At 41.1% G+C, this 18,800-nt stretch overlaps 1 protein-coding gene across 3 annotated transcripts in view; it reads right to left on the bottom strand.

Annotated features, from left to right (window-relative positions):
- Positions 1-18,800, bottom strand: part of mast1a (microtubule associated serine/threonine kinase 1a) — an 81,691-nt gene that overhangs the window by 9,744 nt on the left and 53,147 nt on the right. For all 3 annotated transcript variants that reach the window (XM_006787378.2, XM_035906356.2, XM_006787379.2), the window contains 10 exons: positions 16,000-16,132; positions 14,385-14,452; positions 14,206-14,282; positions 10,368-10,576; positions 9,405-9,543; positions 5,706-5,838; positions 4,583-4,748; positions 4,263-4,364; positions 3,677-3,799; positions 3,435-3,544 (listed from right to left, as the gene is read on the bottom strand). In XM_006787378.2, the coding sequence (XP_006787441.2) occupies positions 3,435-3,544; positions 3,677-3,799; positions 4,263-4,364; positions 4,583-4,748; positions 5,706-5,838; positions 9,405-9,543; positions 10,368-10,576; positions 14,206-14,282; positions 14,385-14,452; positions 16,000-16,132 (1,260 nt within the window). The remainder of the gene's footprint in view (positions 1-3,434; positions 3,545-3,676; positions 3,800-4,262; positions 4,365-4,582; positions 4,749-5,705; positions 5,839-9,404; positions 9,544-10,367; positions 10,577-14,205; positions 14,283-14,384; positions 14,453-15,999; positions 16,133-18,800) is intronic.

Genomic DNA, 18,800 nt, shown 5'->3' with positions numbered 1-18,800 from the left:
TAGCTCACTCATAATCACTGCCTGAGGCTACATCCAGTGCTGTATAACACACCTGAATCCCCAAGCAAACTGTCTGTGGTCGCACTGCAATTTCAGTTACAGGAGATAAAGCTCAGCTCAAAATGTGTGCAGACCATTAAAAAAAGATTTTACTCTTTTAGATGATTCAGCCTTTAAAACATGCATATATGCCTCCTTAGGAAGCCTCTAACAGCTCAGGTTTGCAATTTCTGTGGAAAATTATGTGTCACAGTCTGGCCAAAATACTTTAAGAGTCTGATAAGGAGAACATTATGAGCTGTTAAATTTTAGGACATTCTGGCAGTCGTAATTCTCAGTATTGGCAGCGTCAATTCAAAAATACAAATTTGCACCTTGGCTTTTGCAGATATGTGAGTGAGCAAGACTGGAGAAAATGTCCATTTGGAATTTATTAACCAGCTTGCTTTGATGCAAGTCTGTGTGCATTATGTAATCATGGCAAATGGTTACTGTGCTATATAATCAGTGGGGTTTTAATCGTGGGAACACTGTGCATCTAAAAGTAAAATGCAGTTAACTCATTTGCCTAACATATGTTTGAGAGTAGAAGGAGGCATAAATCTTTGGGAGCATTGTGTCAGGAAGGCCCACCCAGGGTAAAAAAACAAAGAGGATCTCTCAGCTGCCTGTTTTTAGAAGATATTGTAGAAATATTACAATATCACTAATCTATGAATTTAAGTACAGTATTTTTGGTTTTTTTTTATTTATTATCAAATTAAGTGGTTAAGAAGCTTTGCACTACTGTAAAGACACTCCCAGCAGCATGAATGTTTTCTCTGCATGCAAGTGAGTATTAACGTACCACAAAGACATGTGAATAATTAAATTGTAAGGCCTTTATTATGTGCAGAGTAACACAGGAAAGCTAAGCTGTGTGGGGGAGGACAAGAACTGAGCTGTGTTAAGGAAAGCCTAAAGAATATTCTGCAGTGCACCATGGAAACAAGTATCAGCTGAAGACTGAGCTATCGGCTCAGCAGGAAAAACAATGTTAACAGCTACAAACAATTTCTTAGCTTCATGCATTCCTTCATTTGTTAAATGCACCGCAGTCATTTAGCAGCAGTTTCTTCTGTTCTATCATCTAGTTTTATCTTTGTTTGTTAGTGGTTCAAGAGGATCAAGACAATACAGCACTATGTAAAACCCCTCATTTTCTTTATATTTTGCTTCAAAGGAGTCAGATTTTCTTGTATTTTTTAAAGTGATCTTCAGCAACAGTTCTCCAGGCGTTCTGAAGGTACTTAAAGTCATTAAGCTCATTTACAGTCATTCACTCTCAGTCCAGTCCTACCTGATACTTTTTTTCATTTAACTCTATGAATCCACTTAACTCTATGAATCACTCAAACATTAAAAGATACCTAATTCAGGGGAACAACCAGTGTTGTGTCTACAAATAACAGGCAACTTAACTTGGCAAAGAATCAATTTTAAGCTGTACCTTCAGGCACTTTGATACTAGCAGTATGTCATAAAAATTGATAATTTCTCTAGTTGAATATGAAAAATGACAGCGCTAGCAGAGTTTGATAGGCATAAAATAGCATTTTTGCTACTGGAAAAAAATCCAGCAAAGATCTGACACAGGACCTGAGAGATGCATCTGGCTCTTCAGTTATCCAACCTACTGTTTGCTGAAGCCTCATCAAAAATGGTCTCAGTGGAAAAGTGGCTGTCAACAAGCCCATTTTTAGAGAAGGGAAACAAGAAGAAAAGGCTGAGGACTGAAAATCAGTGTGATGAATTAAAAATTACATTCAAACTGTTTTCAGTATGTAAGGAGGAAGTTTGGAGAGAGTTGTCCAAAGACCACCTTGTGCCATACAGCATGCTATTTAAACTTCCCCTAACTACGATCCTTATTTAAGTGACCTAACTGTGTTGATGCACATTTATTTTGATTCTTGTTTCAGCCAGAATGGTGATCCATGGATAACTGGCTGCTCACTGCAGCCTCCATGCCCGGACACACCAGCAAATGCTCCTCGGCTTCTGAACAAATCCCCTGCCAAATATAAGTGCTTGTTAAAATTCAAGCCTGAGATTTTACTGGGGCCCTTGTCCTAAAAAAGGGGTCTAGCAACACTGATGTATTAGGTGACACATGATATTCTGTTATAGCATGCAGAAGAAAGATTAATGAGTGTCACCAAACCTACTTTAAAAGTGTGCTGGTCTAAGTTTTGCATTCACGCCCTTGTTGGTTGCAGAACGACATTACATTACTAATTAAATTGTTCTTTAATTTCTTGGATAATGATCTAATAGCTTGGTGTCACAGTGTCTGGGTTTTGTCTTATTTTGAGTTTGGAAACCTTGCTAATCAGTAATCACTTCCTTGTGTATAAACATTCCTGTCTTTCTTTTAGTCTTTATCTGACAATCTGTTTTCCCTCCTGCATGCTCCGAGTAAGGTTCCTTGTTCCTGTGCTGATAGCCTGGTGTGGACAATGTCAGAAAGCTTTCAAATAAAATACCAAAGTTTGTCTCACTCTCAGTCCAAATGTCAGAGATTTATCTTTAGAGCTACAGAAGTAAGAGAGAAGTACCCAGTTTCACACCAAAGAAACTCAAACCAGCAGACTTTTGCTTATCTAAGCCACTTAACTAATAATTAAAGTAGTTTGTGATTAAATTATCATTATTAATAATGATATTTCTACAGCAGTACATTAAAATGAATTAAATTCATAAGTGTATTTGCCACAGATGTTGTCGTTTCAGGGTCCTTGGCAGATGTCTCTGTTCACGTGCAATACCCGTAAAAATCTGCCAAACAGCCTTGCATCGCTAACTGTAACGTTATTTTAAATTTAACTGAAATTGGGATTTCATTGAGGCATTTTCTGTTTTCAAGCAGGGGTGGATGGAGCAAATGGAGGGAAGGCAGAGCGAGTTAGACAAAGAGATATGAAAAGACAGCATGAAGTGAGAAAATCCCATCTGAGGGAGAAAGTGTGACAGAAGAGGGAGTCACAGATCAGAATTGGAGGAGCCGATCAGAAAGTGTGAATGTGAAAACAAATATAGTTAAAAAGATGTCTGGATCATAACACATCTGTAGATAGGAACAGCAAAAAATATAGTGTGAGAAATTAGAAAAATAGCAGGTGGAAGACCTTGACTGTCTTAAAATAGAAAGAGAAAAGAGCATCAGCGATGATGGAGGAGTGAGTCCAATTAGAGTTATTAGCAGCAGACATGAGACCTGGTCCGACCTCCAGATGCTACACTATGTACAGGATGACCTACTTTTATCTAAAAATCTTGTCTCTTCACTCATCGAATCTTGTCCGATGTCTGTGTGACAAAATGTGGCAGAGTGAGGAAAAAAAAGTAAAAGTGACTGAGACAGAGATTAAAAAAAGTGAGAGGCAAAGTCAGACCTTGCTGAAGCGAGGAGAGCAGGATGAGAACTGTCTGATCTCCACTGGCTCATCGTCATTGGTGTCATCCTCGTCGTACGTATTGATGTGGTGATAACGATCGGAGCGAGCTGGCAGACACGAGAGAGAGAGAGGCAGAGAAGATAAAATGTGATTTTCCGGCTGGGGTTGTGTCAGAACATCCTTAAATAACCCATGAACCTAATATTAATGTCATTTCACATAAATCCAGACACACGTACTATCAAAGTAGCTTGTGTCCTCCTCTGACTCCAGGTGAGGGATGAACTCTGCCTTCTGTCTCAGCAAACTGTTCCAGTCCAGCTCACTGAAGAAGGAGTGCTGCTTTACCTCAAATGCGCCCCCTGGTGGTGGGGGTGTAAACAACATTAATTGTTACCCTCATCCAAAAATAAAGATGAATGAGATGAATAGTCTTTCAAGAACAAATGTAAAATATATTGCAGAATGCCAAGTGGATATGATAAGATTTTTTATGATACTTTTTTATGCATTATATAAACGCTTAAGCCAGAAAGTTATAGGTGGACAGGGGAGAAACAGCTTTCCTGTCTGTGTCAAGAGGTGAAGAATTATTATGCTCTCTTAAAGCCACAGCTTGTTTTAGGTGGCTTTATCTGTCTTTCAGCTAAGCTAGCCAGTGGCTAGCTTTAGCTACATAATCAGTGGGCACAAAAAGAAACAAGACCCCAAATACTTTTGTTTTATATTGCACCTGTTCATTTTAATGTTACTTTGCATTCGTATTCCTGTTGCAAATAGCTGCACATGTCAAACCAGCTATCCAGTGAAAGAGCAAACCAGTACCTGTACCGAGCCTGACCAGAGGGTTGGTCTGTAACAGGGCAGAGATGAGGGATTGGGCATCTGCAGGCAGGGCCTCATCACCATCTGGCCAAACTATGTCATCTACCAGAGGCACAAGAAACAGAGAGCAAAAGGTCAGAATAATAATAAAGAAAAAAAAACATACTTAGTTTCTGGAACAGAATTCGAAATCTTTGGTTTCTAACATTTACAGAAGGCTTTAAGTCTTAGTACACTTATCATTAACCACTTATAATCTTTGCAGTTTGAGAAGGCCTTTAAAACATAGTAGCAACATAGGTTTATCACAGTTTCCTCACCTGTGATGACCTGTCCAAACAGCTCCTCAGGAGTGTCTCCAAAGAAAGGCACACAACCCACTAAGAACTCATAGAGGATGATCCCCATGGCCCACCAATCCACCGGCTTCCCGTAGCCTTGGCGGAGAATCACTTCTGGAGCGATGTACTCTGGAGTACCGCAAACCTGTGAGCAATGATTGAGACAATTTGGAGGAATGGAAGAAGAAAGAAAAGGAGAAAAGGAGAGAAAGAGGAAGAAAGACAAGTTAACCATCCTTAATAAAAATAAGCTGCTACTGTGGACATCAGCGTAACTTTGTGCTAAACATTGGGGTGGTCAAGATCTCTGTCTAAATAAATAAATAAATCTGGATAAATTCCTAGATGATTAAACATGCAACTATTTTGCTGGTAATAACTGAAATTAGTAAAGAAAATCAACAGCCTATCTATGCAAGATAATTAACAATTTTATTGGGGGGGTCATAACCCCCCTAACCCCCCTGGAAATTACGCCCCTGACTGTGGACGTAATGGAAGTGCTCTGGATAAACAAACAGTACATCAATACTGAGTGACACCTAGTGGGAACTATCCAAAACAAGAATTGTGGACAAATTAAATCAGACACATCAGGACAGCCCAATAGTAAAAGTTCTGACTGACTGAGAAATTCTCTCTCTGCCATAATCTCCACCACAAAGCTGCAGTCTGTTTCTGCAGATGTGAGGTGATTACTGGCAGAAACACAGATGCTTGCTTCCACTGAGAAGATGAAAAGGACACGCGGCCCAATCTGACTGCTCACGACTGGTTTAATTCAGAGTATAAACAATTACTGTAATTGCAAAACAGGATTGTTATGGAGATGGAGTTCATTAATGATTCACTTATTCAGACTAAACAGGAAGCATTGTAATGCAGCATCTTTGTTCGGATAATATTGATTTTGCCAGATGACTTGGCAGGTTTGCATGCGTGGTTGAAAAAAGGATTTTTTAAAATGGGATTCAGCTAATTAGCCTCTAAGTGGACATGCACCTCATTCATAAAGTTACTAATTAAAAATGTTGCATTAAAATGCTGTACTTCATGTTTTAACATGTTTAATGCGACCGGTGTGAGGTCGTGGGTACCGTACCTGCTTGTCCAGAAACTCCCTGGCATCTTTCTCAATGTGTCCCTCATACAGGTTGGTGGTGAGGCTCATTAGGCCCATCTTCGACAAGCCAAAGTCAGTCAGCTTAATGTGGCCCATGGAGGTAATCAGGAGACTACAAGAAGAGAGAAAACAGGCATTCATTCTGGCAAATGACATGAAAAAAAAAACCCCAAACAAAACCAAAAACAGAAGTTTTTATACACCTATAAGCCATAAAGCAATCCAAACCATCCATCCATCTTCATCCGCTTTATCCGGGGCCGGGTCGCGGGGGCAGCAGCCTAAGCAAAGAGGCCCAGACCTCCCTCTCCCCAGCCACCTCCTCCAGCTCATCCGGGGGAACACCAAGGCGTTCCCAGGCCAGCCGAGAGATATAATCTCTCCAGCGTGTCCTGGGTCTGCCCCGGGGCCTCCTCCCGGTGGGACATGCCTGGAACACCTCACCCAGGAGGCGCCCAGGGGGCATCCTTACCAGATGCCCAAACCACCTCAGCTGGCTCCTTTCGATGTGGAGCAGCAGCGGCTCTACTCTGAGCCCCTCCCGGATGGCCGAACTTCTCACCCTATCTCTAAGGGAGATGCCAGCCACCCTTCGGAGGAAGCTCATTTCCGCCGCTTGTATCCGCAATCTCGTCCTTTCGGTCACTACCCACAGCTCGTGGCCATAGGTGAGGGTAGGGACGTAGATCGACCGGTAAATTGAGAGCTTCGCTTTTACACTCAGCTCCCTCTTCACCACGACGGACCGGTGCAGCGTCTGCATTACTGCAGCTGCAGCCCCAATCCGTCTGTCGATCTCCGGCTCCCTTCTCCCATCACTCGCGAACAAGACCCCGAGATACTTGAACTCCTCCACTTGGGGCAGGACCTCATCCCCGACCCGGAGTGGGCACTCCACCCTTTTCCGGCTGAGAACCATGGCCTCAGATTTGGAGGTGCTGATCCTCATTCCCGCTGCTTCACACTCGGCTGTGAACCGCTCCAGTGCGAGCTGGAGGCCCTCACCCGATGAAGCCAACAGAACCACATCATCCGCAAAGATCAGAGATGAGCTCCTGAGGCCACCAAAGCGAAAGCCCTCCGCCACTTGGCTGCGCCTAGAAATCCTGTCCATAAAAATTATGAACAGAACCGGTGACAAAGGGCAGCCCTGGCGGAGCCCATCACCCACCGGGAACGAGTCCGACTTATTGCCGGCAATGCGAACCAAGCTCTTGCAACGGTTGTATAGGGATCGAATGGCCCATAGCAATGGGCCAGACACCCCATACTCCCGCAACACCTCCCACAGGACACCCCGAGGGACACGGTCGAATGCCTTCTCCAAGTCCACAAAACACATGTAGACTGGTTGGGCAAACTCCCATGCACCCTCAAGTATCCTCGAGAGGATGAAGAGCTGGTCCAGTGTTCCGCGACCAGGACGAAAACCGCATTGTTCCTCCTGCATCAGAGGTTCGACTAGCGGACGAACTCTCCTTTCCAGCACCCTGGCATAGACTTTCCCGGGGAGGCTGAGGAGTGTGATCCCCCTGTAGTTGGAACACACCCTCCGGTCCCCCTTCTTAAAGATGGGGACCACCACCCCGGTCTGCCAATCCACGGGTACTGCCCCTGATCTCCACGCAACATTGCAGAGGCGTGTCAGCCAGGACAGCCCTACAACGTCCAGAGCCTTCAGGAACTCGGGGCGGACCTCATCAACACCAGGGGCTCTGCCACCAAGGAGTTGTTTAACTGCCTCAGTGACCTCGCCCCCAGAAATTGGCGGGTCATTCCCCTCATCCCCAGACTCTGCTTCCTCCTTGGAAGACGCGTCAGTGGGATTGAGGAGGTCCTCGAAGTATTCCTTCCACCGCCTGACAATTTTCTCAGTCGACGTCAGCAGCGCTCCACCAGCACTATACACAGTGCAGGTAGAGCACCGCTTTCCCCTCCTGAGACGCCTGACGGTTTGCCAGAACCTCTTCGAGGCAGTCCGAAAGTCTTTTTCCATGGCCTCTCCGAACTCCTCCCACACCCGAGTTTTTGCTTCAGCCACTGCCCGAGCCGCATTCCGCTTGGCCTGTCGATACCTGTCGGCTGCCTCCGGAGTCCCACAGGCTAACCAAGCCCGATAGGACTCCTTCTTCAGGACCAATCCCTCAAAAATTGAGGAGCTGTGTAAAATCTGAATAAAACAGAATTTAGCAATTTGCAAATCTTGTAAACCCATATTTTATCTGCAATAGAAAACATTAAACACATCAAATACTTAAACTGAGGAAATTAAATACATTAAACATGTTGATAAAAAAGAAGTTGGTACTGGGCCATGATCAGAATACTTTATTAATCTCTGATTATGTGAAGATATGGAGTCAGAGAAGCTCTGACACAGTAAGTACCGAACCAATTAAAGTAAATTAAATGTTACAAAACATGACAAAATAGTTCTAATAGATATAAATACCTCTGATTATAAATACCCCAGTATATTACACAAATTACATAAGGCATTACAAATACCATGGCCACAGCCGTGTCTGGAAACTGAGGAGATCCGTTGTTGAACTTCTGGGAGAAGAATGTCTCCTGTTCCCATATAGGATTCAGTCTGGGGTCTTCTTTGTTGTATTTTTGGTTTCATTATTATTTTTAGGTTTCCAGTTAGTGAAAGGACAGAGGACACTGGACACAGACCAGTTCAACAGCTGGACTTGTTTAATAGGCTGTTGCACTCGATGCAGTTTGGCGTTTAGGATTGTCTTGTTGAAATATACAAGGCTGTTCCAGAAAAAGACCTTTGGATGGGAGCGTGTGCCGCTCTAACATCTATGTATACCTTTCAGCACTGATGGTGCCTTTCCAGATGTGCAAGCTGCCAATTCGATTAATGAATGCACCCGATCCAGGCTTTTGACTTTTAAAGTTTTATCAAGGGCTGTTTGTTAAAGAAAAACTTGGATGAGTTTTGTTTTTGCATTATCTTAGGCTTCGGTCCATGTCTATTATTATTATTATTATCATCCATTCAGTCATCTCTCCATCCACTTTCATGATTTAGGATCACAGGGGGCTCGAGCTGTCATAGGGTAAAAGGCTAGGTACACCCTGTGCAGGCCATCAGTCTAACATAAGGCTAGCACAGAGGGACAGACAAATATTCAAGCTCACATTCACTCCTATGGCAAATTCAGAAATTGCTTATTAACCCAACCCCTTGCATGTCTTTTAAATGTTGGGGAGGAAGCTTGAGTACACAGAAAGAAGCAGAGTGAGAATATGAAGAAGGTCCTGGTCATCTGTTTGAATCCAACCCAGGACCTTCTTATAGTGAAGCAATAGTGCTAACTGCAGCATTTTCCTCAAGAGAAGTGCCCCTCATGTGATAATTTGCCTCTTCTGAACACTCTTTGTAAACCCTAGAAATGGTTTTGTGTGGAAATCTCGGTAATTACTGAAATACTCAGCTTATCAGCTTGTCAGGAAATAACAAACATGCTACATTCAGGGTCACTTAAAGCACTTTTCTGTCCTGGTCTGGTGCTCTGTTTGAACTTTGGTAGTTTGTCTTGACTATGTCTACAACCCAAAATACACTGGGTTGCTGCCATATGATTGGTTAATAATATATTTGAACAGGTGTAATTAAACAAGTGGTTATATTGATTGATAATATAAATTTTAAACACTCACTTGTCGGGTTTGAGGTCTCTGTGGACGATCCCATAGTTGTGCAGATACTCCAGGGCTAATACAGTTTCAGCAAAGTACATCCTCGCAAGCTCAACAGGCAGAGCCCCGATGTTCTTCAGCAAAGTGGCACAGTCCCCACCTGCAATCACATAAACAACACACGTTACTGTTAATGTGATTTTGTAGTTATAACATAAATCTATGCTCGACGTGTTAAAACTTTCAAACAAATGATGCCGAACCCCAGAAAGACATATTTTGATCTGATTAGGGAGAACAAATTCATTAAATGTGAGTCATTGTTTTTATCACTAGAACATTAGAAGTCTTTTGTGAATTAGTAAAACGATTTGCTTTTTATGTTTCTATTTTTGGGGGTTTTAATTAATTTTTGTGCCATCCATATTTGGCACTGCCATCATACATGAGTCATAAATTCGTACCTACCGTTGACAGCTCAGTGTGTCTGTGAATCAACAGCGATCTTGACAAAATAATAGAATTCAGCACAAATAGAAGGAAAACTGAGTCGAGCTTTAGCCGTGAGCCAGTGAAACTCCCCTGCCCTTTTTTGTAACTGAGACATTATACTTCACTGCACGTTTCCTGAATGCTTGACCTTCGGTTTAGAAGCCAGAGGCTCAGGTGGCAGTTTTATTCACAATTTTAAAAAATAAGTCCAGGAATTGAATGAAAATTAAAATAAAAAAATGTAGATAAAACAGAAAAGGCCATGGCTACAGCATCAAAAGGAAAGGTGGCGTGAAAAGCGTATCCTGATGTGCTGGAGGTTATTTCACAAATGTAAAAGAGTCAGGGAGGAAATGTGTTACTTTACACACAAGGCACAAACTTGACCAACACACAACAAAAAAGAAATCAAGGCACGTGTTTAGAGTAGCTTCATACGATCTTATCAATTTGAACTCAGATCTAGTGAAAAACCACAGCCGACCCCCTTACCTTCAACGTACTCCATGACCATGCAGAGGTGTCGTCGCGTTTCGAAGGAGCAGAACATGGAGACGACGAAGGGGTTCTCCGCAAATGTGAGTATGTCCCTCTCCACAAACGCCTGCTGGATCTGGTTCCTCAGGATCAGATTCTGCTTGTTGATCTTCTTCATGGCGAAACGCTGACGTGTCTCCCTGTGGCGCACCAGGTAGACGGCGCTGCAGCGCAGGGGAGACAGAAGAGTACAGAACAGAAGAAATGAGGTATTGAGGAAAACAGCAGGTGGTACAAACTGCAGAGGATATTTCATCTCCTTTCAGACACGAGCTCAATAAAGTGTGGCTGTGTGGACACATCAAGGAGGACATTAAGACTTGAAAACCTCCAGCACAAAATGTCAACCCCCGAGCTCGTAATCTTCATTTTCTGTTTGATCCTGAACCGAGTCTTTGAACTGCACCTGAAAAATAACCCATTTTCTCTCATTGGCAGATAATGGTAGAATAATGCTGGCCTGCCAGGTACAACGCTTTTTTCGCTGATTCACCTAACTCAGCTTTTGACAGTCTTTAACATGCAGCAGCATGTGACCCGGTCAAGGTGGAGAGGAGACCATATGTTACTCGTGTGTTTACATCCCCACTGGCCGTCTCTTTGCTGTGAAGTGCATTTTAAATGTATTATTATTTTATTTTCTTTCAAATCATTGAATCCCCGACAATCCCGATTCCTGACAACATGTCAAATGTGCATTTTAAAATACATCCTGAATCTCTCTGTGCGTTTTAATTATTCTCTGTGACAGAATGAAGGATTAAGCGCTGCTTTTAGTGTCTGTATTTATTATTTCTTTTTTTTTTCCTGTGCCGTGCCAATTATATTTCATCCCTCATGGCATTACAAGACAATATTATATATGAACACTAAAAATACATAAAACCTTGATAATAATTTTTATCTAAACAAAAATTTACAACAACCAAATTCTATTTTTGGTAATACTAATAGAAGTGCCTTTGTTGTTTTGTGATCTAACTCAAGTTTTCAGGGGGTTTTCTCAAGCTTCATCATCTTTTAGTTGGTATTTTTGGCTCCTGCTCACATTTCCGGTATTATCATTAGTATTTATATTAGTATTCACAGTGCCACTGTCTTCTTTACATCCCAAGATCCTGAGGACTTCAGTGACTGCTACCGTGTCCCAGTAACGTTTTCTATTAAATGTTGATTCATTTGGATGCATGATTGGGATCATTATGCTAATAGAAAATCTAGTGATTACCAACCTTCAATTTCTGGACCCAGGGCATTATGATTTTGTTTTTTTGAGAACAGAAACCATTATCAGCTTTGCAGCAGTAACAACATATCAGCAGATGACATTATAGGGAAATCGTTTACAGGCGGACACAAGTACCAAAACTGGTACATAAACTGTTTTATGATCACTTGTTTGATAAAACCAATTAGCAATTTGAAAACACAAGATCTTGGCCACTTTCAATATGGCTGTTGACAAAGGCAAGAACATGTAATTTCTACAGTAAACTAGTCTTGCTTTCTGAATGATCTTATTGTTAAATCATGCATATTCAACCATTTAGAAGTCAACTTGTAGAAATCTGAAACATTTTTTGTTTTTTTTAAAACTTGCTATCAGGGATTTGGGAGGAAACTGAACCCCACATACATTTTTGTTCATGTGTCCATGAACAAAATAGTGTCTGTGGATGCAGCTTGCAGTGTAACAAGTGCTTTGAGTACTAGGTGAAAGCAAAAGGTTAGGTTACCTGGTGATTCTGAAGTGGCTGTTGGCGTGACAGTAAATGGTTATCTGTCTCTCTGTGGTAGCCTGCTAAAAAAAAATAGGCTAAAAAAAGATGACGGATGTGCCAGCATGAGAGAGCTGAGCCAAGGATAAAGGAGACTTCATGCATCAAATACATGAAGTTCATTAAATTGCACAGGAAAAAAATGTCACCGGATGAATGTTAAATGTCCTAACCGAGTTGTATGTGTCATAGCGCTATCACATGGGTGAAAAGGCAGTGCCTCGACCTGCACAGCACTCTGCAGTTGTCATCGGACTACTGAAGTAACATGTAGCAAATGTGAATTGCTCGGCTTTACTTGAGACAAATGAGCTCTTGAGAAGCTTTGAAGTTATAAATTTCAGTTATTTATAGTCAAAGGTACAGTGGCCCTGAAAGCTCAAAATACACTTCAACTTGAAAAAGACTGCATAGAAAAAACGCTGTATAAGCACACAAAACACAACAGAAATGAGGCATTTATCTGAAGGACCAACTGCAGCGGTTACAAAAACTAAAATATGTAAAGGACTGCACCGAGACACGCTTAAAAGTCTTCATCAGTTTTGTGAGAAGAAGAAGAAAAAGATGCAAGATAACATGTGTTTTAATCGCATGATTTTCGTAAGTTGTGCATTTGACATTTCGGGTCCACCATACTTGAGCATTTAAGTCAAGAGTGTAACTGGTGAAATTTAGCCAGAGGTTGAAATTCTGTAATAGGCTATGTGCGCCTTAGCAAATGCTACTTCCGGTAGGAAAACTCGTGTAGAGCGCTTATTTTCCGGCGTGATAGTCGCGCCTTGTTTACGGTCGGGTTTTCCAAAACAAGTCAACCAAATGCATGAATCAAGCGGCGATTTATATTTCTCAAGACGTCTTGGGCATTTACCGAATAAATCTGTAGATGATGTTCATCGACTTGTCGATATTTTTCCCCTGCGCCTCAGAGCAAAGGAGAGAAAGGATTCAAATTTGATATTTCTCAGTATTTGTAGAATTTTGAAGGTAAGTCACAACATACCCTTCGTAAGTACTGATATATCGAGACCCTTACCAGCAATCATTCATTCATCTTTTAGATCCTGTGACTTTTTTTCATGATTTGTTGACGTGCTGTGTAGGTGTGTACTTTACTGTGCACGCTGATGTCGACATAACGGGGAGACATCTGGCTTTGACTAATGTTCGCCTGTAGTTTGAATGCTGAACATTTGCCTGTTTAAATCATTAGAACTGTCACTATACAGAGATGTGCTTCTGAATGTGGACGATGTGTCTTCTCATTTTGTAATGCAGTTCTGCTTGTGTTGAGTGATGTAAACAACCAATCGATCTACACTCTTCAAACGTCAAAACTGATAATTAGATTTTTTTATGACACAGCAATGGTGAGTGTTCCCACCTTCTGCTCTTTGTAACTTAACGCAATCTTTCTGTTTTCATATTTTGGCCATGATTTTGGAGTCCATCTTCGTAGTAGCGATTGACCACAAAGTAAAGCTACCGGAAATGTACATCCGGTCTTAAAACAGGAAGTTACCAGATTGGAAAATTTTTGAAAGCTGAACTGGCTAATGAATTTTTCAAATTAATGGCTCCAAAGGGACAAACATGTAAACTCAGCACCAGCATCCACTTTTGAAAGATTGTTTCAAATATTTGTTGCACTGCTCCTGATGGATTTGACCAGTTCCAATTTAGACTGAACAAATATTTTTTATACACATTCAAGTCCAATTCTAGATCTTTGCTTTTCAGTCTGACAATCTTTCTGCCATTTGTGTTAGAGCTTGTTAGAAATCTCTTCATAAATAGCTTTCTTGGATGTTTTCATGATCCAAATTCTTCATGCTGTTGCCCTGTGTGTGACATAAAGACAGACTATATATCTGTATTGTAGCTCGAATATAAATGTTTTTAGATTCATGAGCTTTACCAAGTTTAACCACTGGATTCGTTTTAAAGCTCGAGGAAAAAATTGGATACGATTAGGTTTCTATGTGTGATCAGTGACGCATTAATCAATTACTTACCCGTAGGCTCCATTGCTGATCAGTTTTATGGTCTGAAAGTCTTCCTCAGTTGGTGGCTTGATGGCTCTCCCTTTTCCCTGATGAAATCCCCAGAGTTTTACAATTATAATTCAAAGTTAAAAACAAAACAAAACAAGTAATTTGTTTCCTGTGTCTGTGCATGCGTGTTTCCTTGTCACCTCTGCTGAGTCATCGGTCTCTGGAGTGTGCGGACCCTCACTGTCGTAGCTGTCAAAGCCCACGATTTCTGTTGGGACACATGTTAGTTAACAGACAAACCTGAAGTGACAATAAAAAGCGACACTAGGCCTCCCACACCGCTGTGAGCAGTTAGAAAAACGGCAGCTCTTAACCGCTACAGACCAAATCCCACAAAGTAAAATATGAGAATTAAAACAGCTTCTTTCTATTAATTTTTCTTCTCTTTTTCAGATTTCCCTCCTCTTCACTTTGTTCTTACTCGCCTCATGAACAGTGGCAGAGGAGTGGCAGCTAATTTCCAGTGTTCTTGCATTTTTTGTATGTGACAGCTGCTTGAATACACTGATTACACAACTGTTTTGTTGAAATAATTGAATGATAATTACCTTTTGAAAGCCCCTTTGTAGTTCTAAACTTTATATAAGATAAAAGTCACTGAGCTGGAAACTGTATATTCTGTCAGTGTCTGTTTGACACTGTTTCTGTGTGAGAAACCAAGAAAAGAAATGTGAGTGCGAAAGTGTAAGCAGCTATGTGGGTGTGCATGTGTGCCTATGCATGACAGTGTAGGTGCTAAAGAAAGTGCAAGATCAAGATATCAGCAGGCACATTGTTAGAAGAGATTAACTCACAAAGACTTAACCAGATACATCTCTCATGAATTCTGAAATAAAAGCACCGTGGCTTATTGTGAAGAGTCATTCTGAGCCATTTAACCCATCAGCTAATGCGAGATGGATTAGACTGGGAGTGGCTGAACAGATGGGAATAGTGAACTGTGAGTTTGGGGGCTGATTTCGAGCCATGATGATGAATGAAAAAGAGAACTGTAGCCGCACCGCCAGACAGCAAATGATCCAAGCAGCTCAGACTCTTCATCTCAATATATCCTCATCGTGGACGTAAAGAAAAGCTGATCAATATCTCAAAGTGGCACTTTTTAAAGCCTCATACTGCCACCACCCAAAATAGAGATGAAACATTTTTTTCTGTAGATTTTTCTCACGTGCTTGGAGATAGGATGAGAGGAAAAGATACAAGTGAGAAGCCACGTTAGCTAAATGAAATGCACTTTTGCAACGACTATTGCTGCCAAATCTTACTAACATACTAAAGCAAAAACATCAAGCTGTTACAGTGTGTCACTATTTCCTACTGTATCAGTTTAATACTAAGATTATGTGAAGTCACTGAACCTCACTGCTTTAGATCAGGAGGAGAGTTATAGCACAAAACCCCCACCAAAATCTTACATTATTTATGCTAACTTGCTAAATTAACAGGCATAGCATGCTAATCTGTACAGTCAGTTGTATTGGTGGCTCCGTTTCCCCCCTTGAACAGTACCAGGCTAGCTCTTTCCAGCAGCATTCGGCTTTTATAGTGAAGTAGGTTAATCAAATCCGGACTCAGACACAAGTGGTATTGATCTACTTATCCAGCTCTGGGAGTGAAAGTAAACACCTGAAACCAGCAAACATCTGTTGGAAAGCATTCTTGCAAATTAAAAACTTTACACTTCCATTTGTTTTCATATTTTCTATATATACACCTCTGGAATAAAACCTGAAACCTATTATTCCCATTTCTTACCCTCCAGTGGATCCCTGGTCAGTCCCAACTGACTGATAATATATCGAGGGATGTCTGCCTTCATCAGTTGTCCCTCCTTGGCGTGGTCCTCTGCTGCTTCGAGTAAGTGATAAAACTCTTCTGGGTTGAACTCCTATAATTCCAACAACAAACAAGGAGGGGTCAAGAAAAGCTACAAAACACTCGTACTGTACATGCATCTTAAATTAACATGATCTCACATACAAAGACCACTGCTGAAGTGGTGACGTGTGCAACACAAGACAATTGAAATCATCACAGCGTCTCTGAACACGCGGAAAAATTTGAATTATGTTTGCAATCATCAAAATCTCTGTGAAATATTTCCAGCAATTTGTTGAATCTGTGACGTGAAAAATTAAAGCAGTCCTGAAGGCAAAAGGACACCCAATGTGGCACTAGCAAGGTGTACCTTAAAAACTGGCCAGTGATTATATATTTCATGAAAGGTCACATAATTTGAGAATCACCAGACTAAACACTCAAAAATCTACATTTAATTCAGATTCAACTGATAAACCCAACTAATATTTACACTGTGAAAGCTATAAGTTAAATTATTACCTCGAATTATTTCTACTTCTATAGTTTCTATTTCAATTAAAATCACGAACCAATATCCTTCTTTATATACTTTAAAATATCCAAACTGTAGTGTGTTAATAAAACACAATAACAAAGTGTGTGTCAGATTACGTTTTTCCAGTTCAACAGCCGGCTACTGAACCACAACGTTCTAGTGTGGAGTCACAAAAGGATGTGATAACAGCTAACACTAGTCGAGCATAAAGAAAACGATGTTATGTTGTGCCATTAGACATAAACAGTAAGTAATTCTAAGAGTACATCCAACTTATAATCATAAAACTAGATTTTAGTTCAACCTGCAGCAAATTCATGACCGAACACTGTTACAGGGCTGTCAAACAAACACAATCAGTGTTAATACACTTCCAAACTTTAAATTGCTTTCTCTGAAAATGTTCATTTTTTCCTATGATAAAGCCTTTTGTGGTGTCTTATGGGATTCGGTCTCATTGCTGTTGGTGGAGTAACGTTTTGATTAGAAAGCCTGGGGCAGCCAGGATCATTTCTTTCCCTGCTCTCTCTCATATCTGCTCCCTTCGACTAGAGGGGGAAAAAAAAAAAGGAGTACGGAGATGGGGAATTAACCTGGCTCTCTGATAGTTGCGCTGCTGGAGGATAATATTCTTGCAGCTAACAGCCTTCTGACTGTGTGACATTTTCACCAAATCAGACCTTGTGACTGACTTGAATGCTAAATGAACTCTACGGATATGGACAACATTTCATCTATGTGTGCCTTCTCCTCTCTAACCCACGGGCCGTGAAGATCTAAAGTCCCCTCCACATCCTGCCTGACCCTATCGACCTTTTCTGACGGTCGCCTTGGCAACAGAAAGATGAGCCGGGAGGGTTTGGGAGGAGGGACCGCACCATCAATCAGGGAGCTGATATTCAGGTGTGTCCTGTGGATGCAGAGAGGCTTGTTATTACTAAATAAGTTTTGTTGAATTAATGAATCAGCATGTCAAGGACACAGCTCCGTCTTGGACCGGATTTGATGTTCTGTTGTGAAAACGGACAAGTTGAGGGGGTGGGAAGAACGAGAGGGAAAAATATCCTAAAGCAATAATCATGCAATTTGCAGCAACAGAGGATGACTGATGTGCTGAATGACACAGCTTGAACAAAACCATGACCTCCATGTATAATACAGTGTATTTCAGCATTCATACACTCCCATGTGTTAAGAATGCTGTAGGTAAAGCAATGTTTACGGGAAGCAAGAGAATGGATTGTAGCAGCTGCTTCCAAATGCAAGCAAAGCCATGTCAAGAGAAGACAGGCGTGAAACAAATAATGGTACATCTTCTGGCTTGGATTAAAAAAATATCACAAATTCATGGCAATCTGGCAACTGGTATGTCTAAAATTTCAAATTTTTACATGTAATTAACAGGGGAAAAATATGACATGCTACTAAATCACATCACGATAAAGTTATTTGTACTCTGATGTCCAATGTCAGTATTTCTTTTAAAAACGTGTTAGCTAGCTACATTTGACTGCTCCCTTATCACAAGGGTCACCACAGCTTGTAGCTGCGTATGTTTGATTTGGCAGTTTCATGGCAAATAAAGCTCCTGATACACAGTATTTTATGCTGATGTTAATGACAGACGAGGTTTGGACCTCTGCAGTTATTTAAGCAGCAGAGCATTTGTGACTTTTCACACTATGGACCTCAGCACTTTAACTTTATGTAGTCAGACATTTCATGGCTGAGTGGCTGTTGTTCCTGAAGGCTTGGTTTTATACACCTGTGGCAATAGGGGTTGAACTACCTGAACTCAAAGATTAAGAGGTGTTGTGCATTGCCTTTCTTGTCTTTTATAATCTTGCTTATTTCATCTCCATGTTCCACTGGATTGGGCCTGTATCTCATTACCAACTGGTGATAAATGTGTTATGTGTGCGCTGAAGTTATGACAGAATAAAAACAAATCAAGCAGAGTTGGTTTGAGATTCAAATATGCAAGATTCAACACAGGAAATGCAGAAAATTTAAAGGCTCAAATTACTTCTGAATTCTCTAAAATCTGAGACAGAGGTGTTTGCCATGTTTGATGAAATTGTATGCAGATTTTCTTTTTTAGGTGTAAAAAAAAAAAATTGTACTTCTGTAAAAATGTCAGGGTTAACGGGGAAAAAGGCAGTAGCAATGGGATACCCCAGGGGATTGTCTGAGGTCAGTT

Source organism: Neolamprologus brichardi, chromosome 6, assembly GCF_056152115.1.
Source record: "Neolamprologus brichardi isolate AB-2024 chromosome 6, ASM5615211v1, whole genome shotgun sequence".
NCBI classification, from domain to species: Eukaryota; Metazoa; Chordata; class Actinopteri; order Cichliformes; family Cichlidae; genus Neolamprologus; species Neolamprologus brichardi.
This window is presented reverse-complemented; position numbering and strand designations above follow the sequence as displayed.